The sequence below is a fragment of the Ammospiza caudacuta genome, chromosome 1, assembly GCF_027887145.1.
Source record: "Ammospiza caudacuta isolate bAmmCau1 chromosome 1, bAmmCau1.pri, whole genome shotgun sequence".
Taxonomy (NCBI): domain Eukaryota; kingdom Metazoa; phylum Chordata; class Aves; order Passeriformes; family Passerellidae; genus Ammospiza; species Ammospiza caudacuta.
Window position 1 is genome coordinate 123,083,415 of NC_080593.1, and position 15,916 is coordinate 123,099,330.

The window sequence follows — 15,916 nt, forward strand, 5'->3', positions numbered from 1 at the left end:
CCTGGGGTTTTTGGGGGTTTTGCTGATAACGTTGTGACTACATAAAAGGCCTTCTGACAAGTCCAAACACAATGCTATTTCCTGATAGTGTTGTATGAGAGGATCACACACATCTTGAAATGCTTTGGATTCTCATTAATGCCTCTCAGTGCAGGCAAAGATTACAGCAACACTTCAGACATAACCAAAGTGACACCAGTAATGTGACCAGTTTGTACATTGTGTCCATACTAGTCATATTTATCTGTAGTCATGCTCATGAGAAAATGTACCTAATCATACCTATTGCCACCCTTAAAAGCAGCAGATTAGATCCCAGAGAGAGCAGGGATTAGGCCTTTTACATCTTGAAGCTAAGGCCAGTGTGGGATGTGAAAATTAAGTATTTTGTTTTTCTTTTATCAAATGTGTATATAAATCAGTAATACACTGGGTTCCATAGTGAACTTAAAGTGCAGAAAAGAATCAGATAAAATCAGATAAAACTGTTCTAAAATTTTCAGATCAGTCTGTAAAGATGCAGTGCCCTGTAAATTGTTTATGCTTTGTCTTAACATGGCTTTGAAGAATCCAAACATTGTCAGACACGGGGATGTTTCCCTAACTTCTGTGAAGGCATGTGGGCACTGTTAGTGTTTAAACTTTCAGAGAAATTCAGAGATCTACAGATCTGCCACAGACCTTGCCTTTTTAAGCATTTTTATTTATTGTTCCAGGTATCCTATTCTCTCATTAAATAAACACTGAACTTCACAAATTATGTGGGGGTTTACTCTTGCTTAGATTGTCAAATCCAGCAACATTCAACTATCACAAAACTAGGGCTTTTGGTAAATTATTGAATGGCTGGGAAAGGTCTGGCTCAGTGATGTTATACAGCAACATTTTAGCAAAAATATCCAGTTAGTGCATTTGTGTTGATTATCGAAATATCCTGGAGCTCCTCTAACTCCCAAACCCCCATTATCCTGGCATAGTTAGGACATAATGGTAACTGACGATTTGGTGACAGCGCAGGATAAGGTGGGAGAGTTTTATTTTATCATAAATGGGAGAATGTTGCACTGACTGTTCATTATAAAACATTACAAAGTTAGAACTGCTGCAAATCTTACTGTCTACTGTGTTGCACCTTCATATAGCAATAAAATTTAGTCCAGATATTTTTGTCAGTTTATGTACCTGACAAATTTGTGCTTCATTACCGCCAGAATTTATAATTGTCATCAGACTCAAAAAAATTCACTAAGAGGTGCGGTCCTAATTTTGGCAGGACTGTAAAACAATGTGAAGCCAAACAACTTTAACCAACTTCATCTAATACTGATATGATTTGTCATACTCAAAGACATTATTTTACTATTTCTTCATTGCTGTCCTTTGAGAAAGTCAACAGTGCTTGTTGCTGTAACATGCATAATATACAGCAGACTTTTGCACGGTAAACCTCTTGGAAATGGGTGAAACTGAGGACTTCAGTTACATTTGATGTTGGTGAAAAATGCAACAATTCTGTATTTTCAGCTAATATAATACCTGCTGCTTACTCAATTACACTCCACCTGTTTTGAGGCTGTCTTTTGTTATGGTCCCTAGAAGTAGCAGGAGTCTCTAAGAGCTGTTACTTAAAAAATTGAGCAAACTGAGAACGAAGCTTGTGTGTGCTGGCAAGAGACAGTACTAACAGCAGATTGGAAGCATTGGTAATCCTCTAAAAATAAACATCATTTGAGTGACAATGCTGCCAGTTGCCCTTGCTTTTACTGTTTCCATTCACGAGATTCTATACTTAGAAGCATACGTGGGCAATGCTTTATTACCATTCCTATTACCACAATAAGCCCTTTGTGTCGTGTACTGAGTCATGTTTGCAGTACTGGTAACTTCTGAACCTTTCTTTTTCTGGGGCTGAGAGAGGGGGAACCCTTTCTTCTGTATGAATGCTGGCTACAGCCAACTTCTCTTTTCTGCTCTTGCAGTCTGGCTTCATGTAAGTCTAAGGCAGTTCTTGGTCCAAGAGAATAATAAATTAAGAGATTACTGGTTTAATACAGGTTTAATTTACTGTATAAATCCTTAATTTTTTTACTTCTCCAAAATGGTAGAAATACAGGTCCTTTTCAACTTGTTGCAGAATTGTTCCACTGTCCTGCAATAAAAGGTTATTTTAGCAGTGTAACTTAATAGGGATGGATGGGAAGCAAACAAACTATGCAGAATGGGAAGCATCTTTCTACTGGTTGAATTCTTTGGACTATTGTGTCCTTTGACCTCCATATCTGTATAAGGTAAATTTAATGTCAGTACAAGAATGTGTTTAGAAAAAAAAAAAAATAAAGTGAACAAAAAAAATAAAAACTTAGATTAAAAAATTGAAATTTGAAAGGAACATTTGGTAAGAATTTTAAAGTTCCAGACAAAAACCAGCAAGTTCTCTCTTCCTTTATCCACATAATTTTTAATGCATTATCTTTGCTTTTAAAAAGCCCATAAGAATGAAAATGTAAATGTTGATGGAATCTTGCTCTCTTAAATGAAAAGCTGCAATTAATAAAGTGTTTGATACGATATAAAGCAATGTAAAACATATAAAGATTGATATACACTAAAATAAACTCAAATAAATGCAAGGCCTAAGCAAGATTAGTACCCACCTTTGTATGTACCTACACATAAAACTATTGTTGAGACCAAATTACAAGAAATAAACTCTATGACAGAGAGAAACAGTATTCTGGTGCAGACCATGCAGGAAGATTCCTTTCCAGAGGCCAAATTCTGCCATAATACTTTGCAAATATAAGAACGGAAGAATTAAGCAAATGCTTTACCATGTGACAAACTCTCAATATTGACAGGATCCATTTCTCAAAATCAAGCTCTGGTGCATTAATAGCTGCCTTGAAATACACAAAAAAAATCTCACCACAAAACAGTATGGAATCTTATGCAGAGATCACCACAAATTTTCCAATCAGATCTTTGGTTTACTACTAAGAAAATCCTGAGACATTAAACTTGGTGTGCAGGGATGCTCCAGACTGAGCTGGCTGGCACAAGACAATTCCTGTTATACTTACCCAGGTATATCCAATACTGAATAAAAAGTTCAGATGGATTTACGTTTTAGAAATCATTCAAAAACACCTAAGCCTTAATATATTGCATGCTACAGTACTAATGTAAGGAAACTTGCCTTCTGGATATTTATACCAATATCCAAATGGTAAGCCTTTATAATGTTGACTTCCAAAAAGTGTTGCACAAAAATGAGTTTAAAAACTCTACAAGGTAGCTGATGGGAAACATAAAGAAGTAGATGATTTATTTGAGTGTAACAACAATCCAGAGAAGCTTCTGGGGAAAAGAATGACAGACTTTTCTGTACAGCATTCCCCAACAGTAGCCAAGATACCAGGAAGACATGAGTAGTGCCTAGGTATTATTTAGTCTATTCTTACAGACTAAAGAAACTAAGCTAACAGAAGAAATTTTCATAATTACAAACCACATAACAAACTACTGTATTCAGTCTATTTTCCACCTGCAAGACTTCAAAAGCTCTTGTCAGGCACAGTATGAAATCTGCTTTGCTGTTTATTAAGGTTTCTGGTAAAACTATTGCAATGGAAAAAAGAAACCTATTACCTCAATTCATAGAGAGAGCTACCCATTCTCTTTTCCTTAATATAGCACATCTCAACAAACTGCTACTGATTGTCATACAGGACACCTTGATCCTTCAGCTGCATCATGACCATGGTTGCGTTGCATTTGCCCTTTTGCAGCTTTGGAGAACTTTGTGTCCTAAGAATTATAGATTGGTGCAATTACTGATGTCCTCTTAAAAGCAAGCAAACAACAAAAAAAAAACCAACAACAAACAAAACAAAACACAAAAAACATCACCAAAAAATAAACCCAAACCCAAAATCTCAAAAACACAGAAACCCAAAACACCATGCCACCAGCCACTGATTTTTTAGAGAATCTTCAGGGTGATAACAAACTTAAAATTTCAAGGACTGACTGCTCTCCCTCCTGTCCTACTTAGTGAGCATAGCCTATCTCCATGTGGTATCCTCATTGTTGGTGAACATTTTGAAGGAGAATTTGAAAAATCATTCCCAATACAGGACTGTCTGTGTTATTATTATTTAAGGAACACTAAGTCACCTTTTACTCCAGCATAACACTTAAAATAGTAGCTACTGCCTGGGGCAGATGACAACACACAGACACCTAAGAGATTAAAAGAGTTAATAGTCCAAAGTGTGATACAGAAGATATCAGTGCAAGATGATGTCCCCAAAGTCTCCCCTCACCTCAAGCCCCACAAATGTAAAACCTTATGCAAATCAAGACTTTAGGCTTGATATACTGTAAGTCATCTGGAGATTTGACAAGTTATCTTTGTCACTTGTTTACTTAAGTTATATATACATCCTATACTGCATCTTCCAAAGTTCTGATCTTCAATGAATTGTCTACACCATGTAAGCAACATGTACTTTTTTCTGTGCATGTAAAACACAGCTAACAATGTTTAGTGCAGACATATGGACAGTTTAGAGAATGAGAGACTCAACAGCTATTCACACTTCTTCACCAGAGTAGCAGCTGTCACATACTCTTCACTGACCCAGCACAAATAAATACAGATAAAAACCACCAGGTTTCATCCATTCCTTGAACAAGACCTTCAGAGAAAGGGATGAAGTGGCAACCAGTGTGGTTTTGTCTTGAAAACCTCCTACCAGAGTGCAAGAGTCCCATTCTTGAAGTATACAATAGACAAAATGATACGTCTGAGACTTGGGACACAAGTGTTTTCTGTGTTAGATGAGTGTAAATACACCTGGCTTTTTATCTAATCTCAAGAACATTTTATTTGTAACATTATTGCCTTTTTTCTGGAAAATAACTGGCATTTTCTAAACAGTTTCACCACATCCGTAACTATACTTGTTATGGATACAACTATATTTGAGAATATATACAACTATATTTGATTAAGGTTTGACAACAGTGATCTGATAAAAAGTTAACTAAAAATATCCTCACAGAATAACTACAGAATTGCTACATTTAAAAAACCCAAAACCAAACAAAATAAACAAAACAACAACAAACCATCCACCAAAACACAAAAGGCCACCCTGTTCCTGAGCACTAAGACTCAAGGCATCTAAATGGAGAGGTAACAGATGGTTTGAATGTTTTGGAACAACTTCAGATTTTTTTACTGGAGAACAGAATTGAAAAATATAGGAGAGTCCTCTCCTTAGACTGTTATAGGCAGTTCAGAGCTCCAGTTCTCAGGCTTCTCATAGCACATTACTCAGCTTCTGCAGAACACAAGGTTGCCAATATTTTACATAATATTTTATTATGCATAAAATTCTAAAAATACAGATCCTGTTTTAGCCCCCACCTTCCAAACCCCAGCTACACAAAGCTTTCAGATTTTTGCACTAGCTCTGAAACTATTGCTTATGCAGCAAGCTGATCTAATTTGGTAATTGAGAAGATAGATTGTCACTTTTTCAAGTCTGTTTCCTACTGGTTTACCATGTTAAATCTCAGTGCAGACTCGAGAAGAAAGTTAGATGCAAGGTAGGAATGTAAACCATTAGACTGGAAAGGAAGGAGTACAAATTCCTCTTTCTCTGGTAATAGCAGAAACCATGCTTGATTTTATCTTTAAGGATTAAATGCCCTGGAGAACTGCATTAGCAGCATCCAGACAGTACTGTAGTCCTGGGAAGAGAAAGGGCCCAGAATGTTCATCTGAACAGACTTCACCATGACCTACTTGGCACAAAGCACTTCAAAGGGCTTGAAGAAAACAGGTTCCCCAACTGCCGAAGTCAGGACAAAAGTTTAAAGGTCTTACCATGGAGATTTTAAATAACAAAAAACAGGCCAGCATGAGGGAAGAACTGTGGTCAGTGTTACAGGAATTCAGATTGTAACATCTTTCTTTGAGGCCAACATTATGGTTTTCAACTCTTCACTGGACTCCTATTCAGAAGAGTCTCTTGTAAGCCGCTCCTTCACCAGCAGAGGTCAAGAGAAAAATGTCACTTCAAAAGACAAAGTTACACTGCATACAGCATGTATGCAAAGTAGAGGGAATTAAATACAATCTAACCTACTACCACTGACTCACATATTAAAGCTCCTATGAAGTATTCTATTAGACAATGGGCACAGGCTTTTAAATCCAATCTCTAGACTTATATACACTGCACGGTCAATTGATTTTGCATTTAATTTTTTGTTTTTAAATACAAAATAATTATCTGAATGAAACCTATGTGGTTTTGCCTACATACTTCAGGACAGAAATTACTTTCAAACTTCAATGTTACTGAAATACTCTTACTTTGTAATTTGTTTTTAAAATCACTTTAAGTAGCTGCAGAGAAAATTTACTACATTGAATTAGCTGGTCAAAATTTCTTTAACATTATTTTTAAAAGTACATAAAATTAGCAAGAAAAAGAAATGAAGAGTGAATAGATTTTCCTGCACTGCACTGTAAAAGGAAATAAAACAGAGACTAAGTACGTTCAAATCTGTATTTCAGAATTACATTTTCTAGTAAAAGGTGGCTCATGATATTTCTACTCTTCCAAGTTTATAAAGGTACTTTAAAGCCGGAGGTTTGGAAATTTATTATTAGTCTTAAAAAGAACAGCCAACAAGTCCCTGGCACACGAACCAAATGCAAAGTCTCTTCCCATGCTGCTGTGTGACTGCAGCTGAAGATGGAATATCACTAAGACAGCTTAATTCCCCTTATTCAGTTCAACACCCAACTATTCAGGTACCACTGTGTAAATCCAAACTGGACTGGGTGATATGGATTAAAAGTAACTAGTTTTAAAAGAAAATTAATTCAAACTTGTTCTTTAGAATGATCAGGATTTGTGAGCATACAAACACAACATAATGCTCAATTACTCTATCAGAGGAGGCAAAAACCATATTGACTTCCTCCAAACCTTCAAACTCTATAGCTGCATTTTTGCAAATCTTTCCATTTAATTAGGGTTTAATTAGGGGGGTTTTCCTCTCTCTCTTTAAAACACCATTAATTACTGACCTAGAAATGGTATGGTCTCCTTAAATCAAGCCTTTCAATACAGTTCACATCTTAGGTTTTTTCAGACTTAAAAAAAAAAGTATTAAATTAAAAAAATCAAACATTCAGAATAATACTAATGATAGAAAACATATAAATTTTAAAAACTTATTTTTTCATAAAAATACATGTTTTAGGTATGCAGTGCCTTGCCTTTTACAAAGCAGAAGACATCATCTTTTGAAAAAAAATCTACAAAATTGAAAGCAGTTATTGGTATGAGGCAGAGATTTGATTAAACAGTTCTGATAGATGCTGACAAAATAATAGAAACTCTCTTCCCACCACTGCAGGCAAACAATAATCCAGCATCTGAAACTTCTCATCAAGTATTTTAAGTGCTTGTCAAATGGCAAAAGAAAACCAAAACAAAAAAAAACCAAAAAACAAAAGAAAACAAAAACAAACAAACAAAAAAAATAACTATATGCTCATCTGAGAGAAATGAAAGCATTTCAAATGAAAGCATCTAAGTTTTTTTTTTTTTTTTAATTAACTATTTCTTCCAGCTGAACAACAGATACCCTCTGGAGGATGAGGAAACACCTTGCTGTTATACAAATTCCTCCTCTGAGATGCATCACAATATTTCAGAATCACTGGCAGCTTTGTCTTAAGAGTGGCTGAATGTTAGGAACTGTGCTTCTGCACTGCACCATGAAAAGGTCCACACGTATTTCCATTCAAGGGTAGTAATCTATTTTAAAACAAGAATTTATTGTGTTATAGTATAAAGACACTAAACACAAAACAAAGTGTTTAACAACATGAATATCGACACAAAATAAAAGCAAGATAGTTTCAAGCTAATTCTGTAACTATTCCATGTGAGAAATTCCAAGTGAAAGAAAGTTACATACACAGGGTCACCCTTAGGAAAGGATGGCACCACCTCCATCTAATTCAAGCCCTTTTTCAGGACATCATAGCATTGTCAGAATAGTTGCATTATCTTGAGTGCTTGAGTGGTATTTAAGCTTTGTCTTGGCCCTCTCTATATAGGTGAGCCTACCCACAGATCTACAAGAGAACCAATGAGGCATTTCTACTGTAAACTATAAGACCTGAGGTACATTCTCTTCTAATCTACCTTGCATTTTCTGATCTAAATAAAGATATATTATAGGGGGTGGGGGTTTATTAAAGAGCAGCATAAATTTGGTTATTTAACTTCACTATAGTCCATGTGACAGCACAGGTCAATAAAATGCATAATGCTTTGTACTACAACACCCATCTTGAACAAAATACATATGGTATGTCATGAAGCTTCTCTGAAACCACGTATTGTTGTTTCCCAAGCCACTATATGAAAAGGAACTGAATTTGAGATGTACTTAAGCCATTTCTTCAGACATTACCTGGTCACATTAAGGTCCCTTTGCTGTGGACTATTTTGATAGGATCTACTATATGAACCACTCATACATTAATTTCTGAACTGTTTCAATTCACACAGAGCAGTGAACAAGACTATACAGATTAAGTATCGGATTACTGCTCGTTCATATGAACCATTTCCAAAACTAGCCAGTTTGATGATCTCACAACAATAAAATTTTGCTAAACAGAAAGTTTAGAGCATAAGTATTTCTTTTGTTTAAAACTACCTTTTTTTGGCTCTTAAAAAGAAAATTAATTCCCCGTTTCCAAGACTCATTGTGAAAATATATACACACATCAAATTTATATCCAAAGCTAGATTTTTACCATTGAGTTTTAAAGGCCAAGAGATATTTTCAGTACAGTAGGAAAAGAAAAGCAGTTCCTGAAGTATATTGTAGCCTCACTTTACTGCCAGTATCTACAGTTCTGATGCTGTACAAAATACTTCTCTGAAGCAAATCCATCTAAACTCTATCCACCCTGAGTTAAGCATCTATACTTTTTTAAAAGTGTTTTAAACAATAGGTAACAGAGAAGTATGTACAAGGCTATAAAACATTAGTTATCATACAGCAGATTGAAAAAAAAAATCAGTCTTTTCATCCAATTTTCTGGTTTTTATTGTAGTTAGTCATTGTGGATTTGGTTTAGGGATTTTTTTTTTTGCTTTTGTTTGTTTTTACATCAAGCTATTACTTCATTTAGACATTCATGCATTAATTGCTTGAATTTTTTTTTGAGTGCAACAATAAGGCAACAGTAAAAAAAATTATAGAAATTTTGCATATGTGTAAAGGTATTTAGTTTATAAAAGTGCTTCCTAAAAAGACAACCTAATTGCAGTATCAAAATATTACAGAGTGCTGAGAACAACTGTAATTTCAGTAAATGTTGCTCCAGAGAAAAATGTCTGATTTTAGGCTTTTCCCCCTTTTTTTGGTGAAGAAAAGCCTGGAAAAATTGGCATGGCTAGGTGGGACAAACAAGTTAAGAAAATATACTTTAGTCTAAACTTAAATAAGAAGGTCCACACTTTTTTGTGAAAACTTTAAGCCTCTGTCAAAAATGTATTTTTTTCTTTTTATAGTACAGGATTAAAAGACAAGATGATGCTTACAAGATAAAGAAATAATTTACATGAAAATATCTTCTGACAAAGCTTTTCAATCAAAATATTGTTTTGTAACATTCAAACATGACATACAACACAAAAGAAACAGTGAATGCAAACAAAAAATGTTATATGGATTGCTTTCGAACACATAAATAAATGAAATATTGGTGTAGGCAGTAGGGCTCATGCTGATGGCTAGCAGGAAATAACAGTGTGCAATCTATTTGGAAAAAGCTCTAAAGTACAAATTACAAGCCCAATTACGGACTGCAGCAAGTTCAGTTATATCACTGCCATCCTCTATCTCCAAAATAAATTCTTGTTTAAATCACTCATACCCTAAATTACTCATACCTTTGCTTCAGAGATATGAATAACTATATACAAAAAGTAGTTTTATTTCACCATAGGGATAACATTGTACCTCTCTGCCAATGTCACTTGAAAAATCGCCCATGTCAAAACAATTTGACAGCAGATAAACAATTTAATAAATACGTAATGATCTTATTACAGTCCTTCAGGTAGGCATGTTAACTCATGCTGCTAGTTTTGTGGTCACAGTGCATAGAATCCAAATATAAAAGAATGGGCTGGATTTCAGGTAATTGTCAATCCCTTGCTTATATTCCAAATATATCCAGAACTTTCATAAGCTCAGTCACGTGTCAATCTTTTTTGTGGCAGGAGCAAAACCTTTCCCTGGTACAATGTCCATTGCCGGCAATGGATGCACCAAAACCGCCAAGGAGCTCAGTGTTATTGCACAATATATGAAGACCTGGAATTCTTCCAAAAGCTTAAAATAAAAATAATGGAATTATTCTGACATTTCTGGACACCTGCATTAATACTGTATGACTAATAAAAGCATGTCAGTTGCATGGACTGAACCAGCGATCAACATGCGCCCAGAATGCACACTAGTAAAAATGCAGTCAAAGGAAGTAGTCTTCATTGCCTATAGGTCACTTCCAGTCAAAGGTTAAAGTTCAAAGACTGAATGATCAAAGTGCTCATTTTCTCAGTAGGACTATCTTCTGCTACGAGGATCACAAAATGGTGGCATCAACATGTGTCATCTTTAAAATAAAAGAAGAGCATTTATGGAAAACATATAAACATTCTAATTCCAAATTAGCAAGGTGCTATAGGCAGAAACAATTCCTAGCACATACAGTAACATGCAGAGGAAATACCCTGATTGAATAATTCTGTGATTTTGTTCAATAACGACTCGGGGAGAAAAGAGAGTATCAAAAATTAAACTTCCAAAATACATATACACCCCCAAAGACATCAGTATTAGCAAATACTCCATAAAAATGACAGTCATTTCCATATTTGATGTTTAGAAAACCACTTGCTAGGAAAATGGAAAATCAAATGCTTAACATTTTGCACCCTTGAAGTACAGCAGATCCACAACAGTTATCTAATTAAGACATCCTTTTAGAAGGAATATATAGGGATAAGACTCAGCAGAGTGGGCTGCTTTGATGCATTCTCAATCCTTTATATGTGTGTGTGTGTATATATATATATGTATGTAGGTATATTAGTTTGTTTATCAAGATTCAAAACAATAGCTGACAGATTTATGCAAAAAGAATAGGTTACTATTATATGCCTAAAATCTTAAACCTGGAAGTAAGTTACATACACTAAATTTTAGATACTGTAATCAGACATACTATAAAAATGCACATTCTACACCTATCTTTTCTGCATTATGCTCCATATTAATGATCTCCCATTTAAACATTCTCCTTCACACATCAACCTGCAGTATATTTGCACCTGCTAGCAGTAAATATTGAGTTGTTAACAGAAAGCAAGGTTACTGTCTGCTTATTTTTAAAGGACTTACTTGCAACCTCCCACACCTAAAAAATGTAGCCTCATAAACATTCTACATTCTCGTGGGAAAATATTATATCAAAGCTATTACTTGTAAAAAAACTCTTTAAATTTTTCAGTAGGCTACTGGACATGTAAAAAAATGGACAAGGATGCAAAAGAGAGAGAGAAGGGACATTTAAATGGTATACTAAAATTTTAGACCAAATATCAGAGAAAAAACTTTCTACTTAAGAAAAAACCAAAACCAAACCAACCTCAAAACCCAAAAGTAGTAAGGAGGTGCTGGTTGAAAACAAACACCATTACCTTTCCCTTCTTCCACACCACACCCTTCCCCCAAGAAAAAAAAATTCTACCTCCTGAGAACAACAAAGGAAGTCAACAGCTTAATGAAACAGATTTCAGTCTGGATGCCCAAGTAAACCGTATCTGGAAGATCCTCCTCTGTCTTTAAGACAACATGAGCAACTCTCAGATGGAAATTCAGCAGGAAAGTCAATGCACAGTTGAAACAGACATTGGGTAGGGTAGACAATCTAGAAATATTTTCAGTTCTCAAAGATCAGGAGCTTTAAAACAGGGCTTGTGAGGACATCATTTTGTAGCAAATAAAAGTCCATAACTCTGCTCGAGGAATAAGTTGTTGGGGGGGGGTGATATGACAGATTAAAAACTCGGTATTAAGATGAATGCAGACACATATTTACATGTCAGAATATGTCTCTAAGTGCCACTTTATCACTCTGTGCTCATCTGGGTTTTCTTTACATCAGCTCCCAACCAGGGACTATTTTTATTCCCAGGTAAATAAGTTCCAGGCACATACTGGAAAAAAATTTCCTTCAAATGCATGTATTAATACCTAGGACAGACTTCTTCCTAACTCCTCAAAACACAGAGCTACTATGTCACATAAAGCTAAACCAGTCCAATGGGCAGCAGACAGCAGAAGTGACAGAACCACTCTGCATCTCCCTGCACAGGTTGTGGTATTAGCACTGGCATTTAATTTCTCACAGCAGTTAACCCTGGACAACTGGTTTTCTTTCCTGGGTGGGATTTTTCTTCCCTCACTTATCTAGCCAAATGTGGTTCAACCACAAGATTAGATATATATGACACTTCAGCTGAAGCATGTGCAGAAAATAAACATCTTTTCACACTTCCCATTTGACTGTAACAAACAGTATTTCTTTACACCTGTTTAGAAAACACTGACAATTTAAAGATCATGCCTTGGCAGTCTGGTTCTATGTCTACATAGGAGAAACAAAATTAAATGAGAAAAGAAACAAATGACACACACAAAAATGGAAGGGAAAACACACTAATAATTTATGAATTTTTTCTCTTGTGGACATCAGGAATATTTTGTTTTTTCATGTAAGAATTCAAGGTGGTGGGGAGCCCAATAAATTTTTAATGAAGACAGTATGAGTTATTTAAATGAACTGACTTTCTTTTTCTTGCTCAGGTTGGATTTTAGGTTGCTCTGAATTTGAGGACGGGTAAGGTTTACTGACTTCCAGAAAAAAAACACTGCATAGCTACTTCATAGTAACTAAAATACCCATTCAATGAACTGTAAGCTGTGGTTTTGAGCCATAATACAGCAACCTTCAAAATCAGTAACTCAGATTTCTTTTCATACTAAGTTTCTGTTTTGCTTGTTTAACACAAATTGAATTTCATTAAGAAATAAAAGTAATATCTGCAGACTGTTCTGCTTTTAAAGATTTCTTCTCTACATCAAAATGAGACTGGTACAAATTAAAAGCAAACAGAACATTTTAATCACAAGATAAAGCCAATAAATGGAACTTTACCTGTTTGTCTTTAAAAATAATTAGCAAGTGAAAATAGCAAGTTAACAAAAACTCCCAAAACTGCCATTTAAGAGAAACAAAAACTAGAAACGGAGAAGCACCAAACACATTACGAGAGGATGAAAACAGAGAGAGAAAAGAAAGTGACTGTTGAATAATCTGGTGAGGATGAAAAATCTATCCTTGTGTGCAATATGATTATTATTCTTGGAGTCAACTTTAAAAACAACCACATGATGGTCCCAAATTTCTTAAATACACTTTAATCTCATGGCATACAGCAATTCTCACAGTGTACCTGAAACCACTTGTTTTGGGGTTACAATTAATGTATTATGAGAAACAAAGTTTCTTTCTGTTACATAACCATATGTCAAAATCCCATGGGTCTCAGCAAGTTTTATGAAACTATCAGGTTTTTCTTGTTAGGCCATCCATGGGCTTTTAAGAATCTTAAGAATTTTCAGGGTGAAGACTTTGGAATTTGGCTGTCCAGTTAGGAACTCTCACTGCCTCAAAATACTTGCTCTAGTTTTCACATCAGGGACAGAACCTATGCTGGAGTAAGGAGGCCATGAAAAACAGAGGATGTCTTATGGTGGAACCTTCACTTGACTCTGCAGTGATGGAATCAACTGTTCTGCACTACACTAGCATGGAGTATTACCTTCTCTGACATATCCCTTCCTAAAGTACTCAAAGGACTACCATTTGTACAGAATTTTCCTAGGGAAAGCAAGGAAAGCATCGCTAACAAGAGGAGAGAAACAAAGAATGGCCCATCTCTATCCCCTTCTTCTCTCTTTCCTCACCAACGGAGTGGATAAGACAAGCACATACAGCCAACTGCAGCTCTGGGTGGAGGATGACAAATGCTGAGGCAGAAGAAAGAAACCACAAAGTATAAAGCAAGACACACAACACATGGAAACAAAAGAAAAAAGCACAAAAGCAAAAGCAAAGCAAACCCCAAACCAAAACCAAACAAAGAAAAAAAACCCAACACAACACTAGCACTGCAGATGCTAGAAGTTTTAATATGCTTTTTTCTTCTTGATCTTGTCCATGGAGAATGTCAGTACTATATTATTGAGTATTAGTTTTTAGGAGCCTTTAACATCAGTCAACTGTCCCATACTGGAAATTCTGATTGAAGAAATCTATCAAAACACATAGCTGTTTACAAATACATAGGTATCTTTTCAACAACATAAAAGTTTTTAAAGTGTTAATAAAAATAAGAAAAAATGTTTAGAGCAAAACTAGTTTCACCATGGACTTTCCCCAATCCCAAACTTTGTACTTGTCATACATTGATAAACTTTACAAGAACTTTCACTGAAAATCAATCCTACAATTTAAAACATGCTTAAATTTCCACCAGGAATTAGTCAAATGTGATATAGAAAAAAAAAATCACAGCAGAGTATCTCAGAAACAGGATTTAAATAATGTTTTCAGTTGAAAAAACAGAGTTTAAAGCTTTGAACACATTTATCCTACTTTCCTACAATTTAATTGTCTTCAGCCTAAAAAGAAGTTAAAAATTTCTGGTCCTAGTTAGATACTTACCATGATACCACCATTTCGTTTTCTTTGGATTCTTGTTACATGTTCTTACATAAAATGAGTTATCTGGAGGTCGCCTCTGCAACAGAAGAAAAGACCTACAAATAATCAAACAATCCTCACATTGTAATACATACGCTATTTAATAAGATTATGGCAGATTACCATGTGAATGCAGTGAAAATGAGGCAACAGGCAGGACTAGACCTTTTTGGTGAAGAAAAATCTCTCAAAATCCAGGTAACAAATTCTTACTTGAGATACTCCAAGAAAATAAAACAGTAAAAAATATCATACAGTTTGATGATAAATAGGGAGAAAAAAATGAAAAAAACAAACAAACCAACAAACAAACAAAATATACTAATTCACAAGAAACAGCTGTTGTTCAAAAAAGCCCCCAAATTAAATTCCTTTGCAACTTGGAATCTAATTCTGATGCATTACATCCAATTCCCATTCTAAGGCTCAGCTTAGAGTGGATGAAAAAATTAATTTCAGTAAGTGTAGCTGAACATTATTACATATTCTTTGGCTTTCTTCCTAAGTGCCATCATTTACAAAATACATAGGATAGAATACAATGCAAAGCCATTTTGGGGTGGTTTTTTGACTACATATATGACTAGGACTGATTGGAATGCAAAATAAAAAGGCATGCTTGGATAGCACATATGGACAAGCTCTGACCACATCTAACTTCCACAGACAGCCCTCTGCAAAAGAAACGGTCAAGAGTGAAAGGGCAATCGCTTTACTAAAAGGTCTCTAAGGTATCAGTGCCAAAAAAGCAGCTTAGCACCATTTACTTCCCTGAAATGACAATTATCAAGTTCACTGAAATAGTACAGATGCAAAGTTAGAAACATCTGCACTAAAGACATTTCACTAGTCATTCCACACTCCTTTTTCCACACTCCTTTTAGAGGAAGGATAATTTTACAAAGAATTGTCCTGAAGCATGATTGAACTTCGCAGTCAGTACAACTGGAAGGGTTCCATCCACTG

General features: G+C 35.2%; 1 protein-coding gene across 6 annotated transcripts in view; it reads right to left on the reverse strand.

Moving 5' to 3' along the window:
• Positions 1-15,916, reverse strand: part of UBE2W (ubiquitin conjugating enzyme E2 W) — a 45,221-nt gene that overhangs the window by 4,652 nt on the left and 24,653 nt on the right. Inside the window, exons 5-6 of one of the 6 annotated variants that reach the window (XM_058813201.1) lie at positions 14,912-14,987; positions 7,740-7,847 (exon numbers count right to left, since the gene is read on the reverse strand). In XM_058813201.1, coding sequence (XP_058669184.1) covers positions 7,834-7,847; positions 14,912-14,987 — 90 coding nt within the window. In that variant the 3' untranslated portion in view covers positions 7,740-7,833. The other 5 variants (XM_058813193.1, XM_058813160.1, XM_058813177.1 and 2 more) reach the window with 5 other exon arrangements.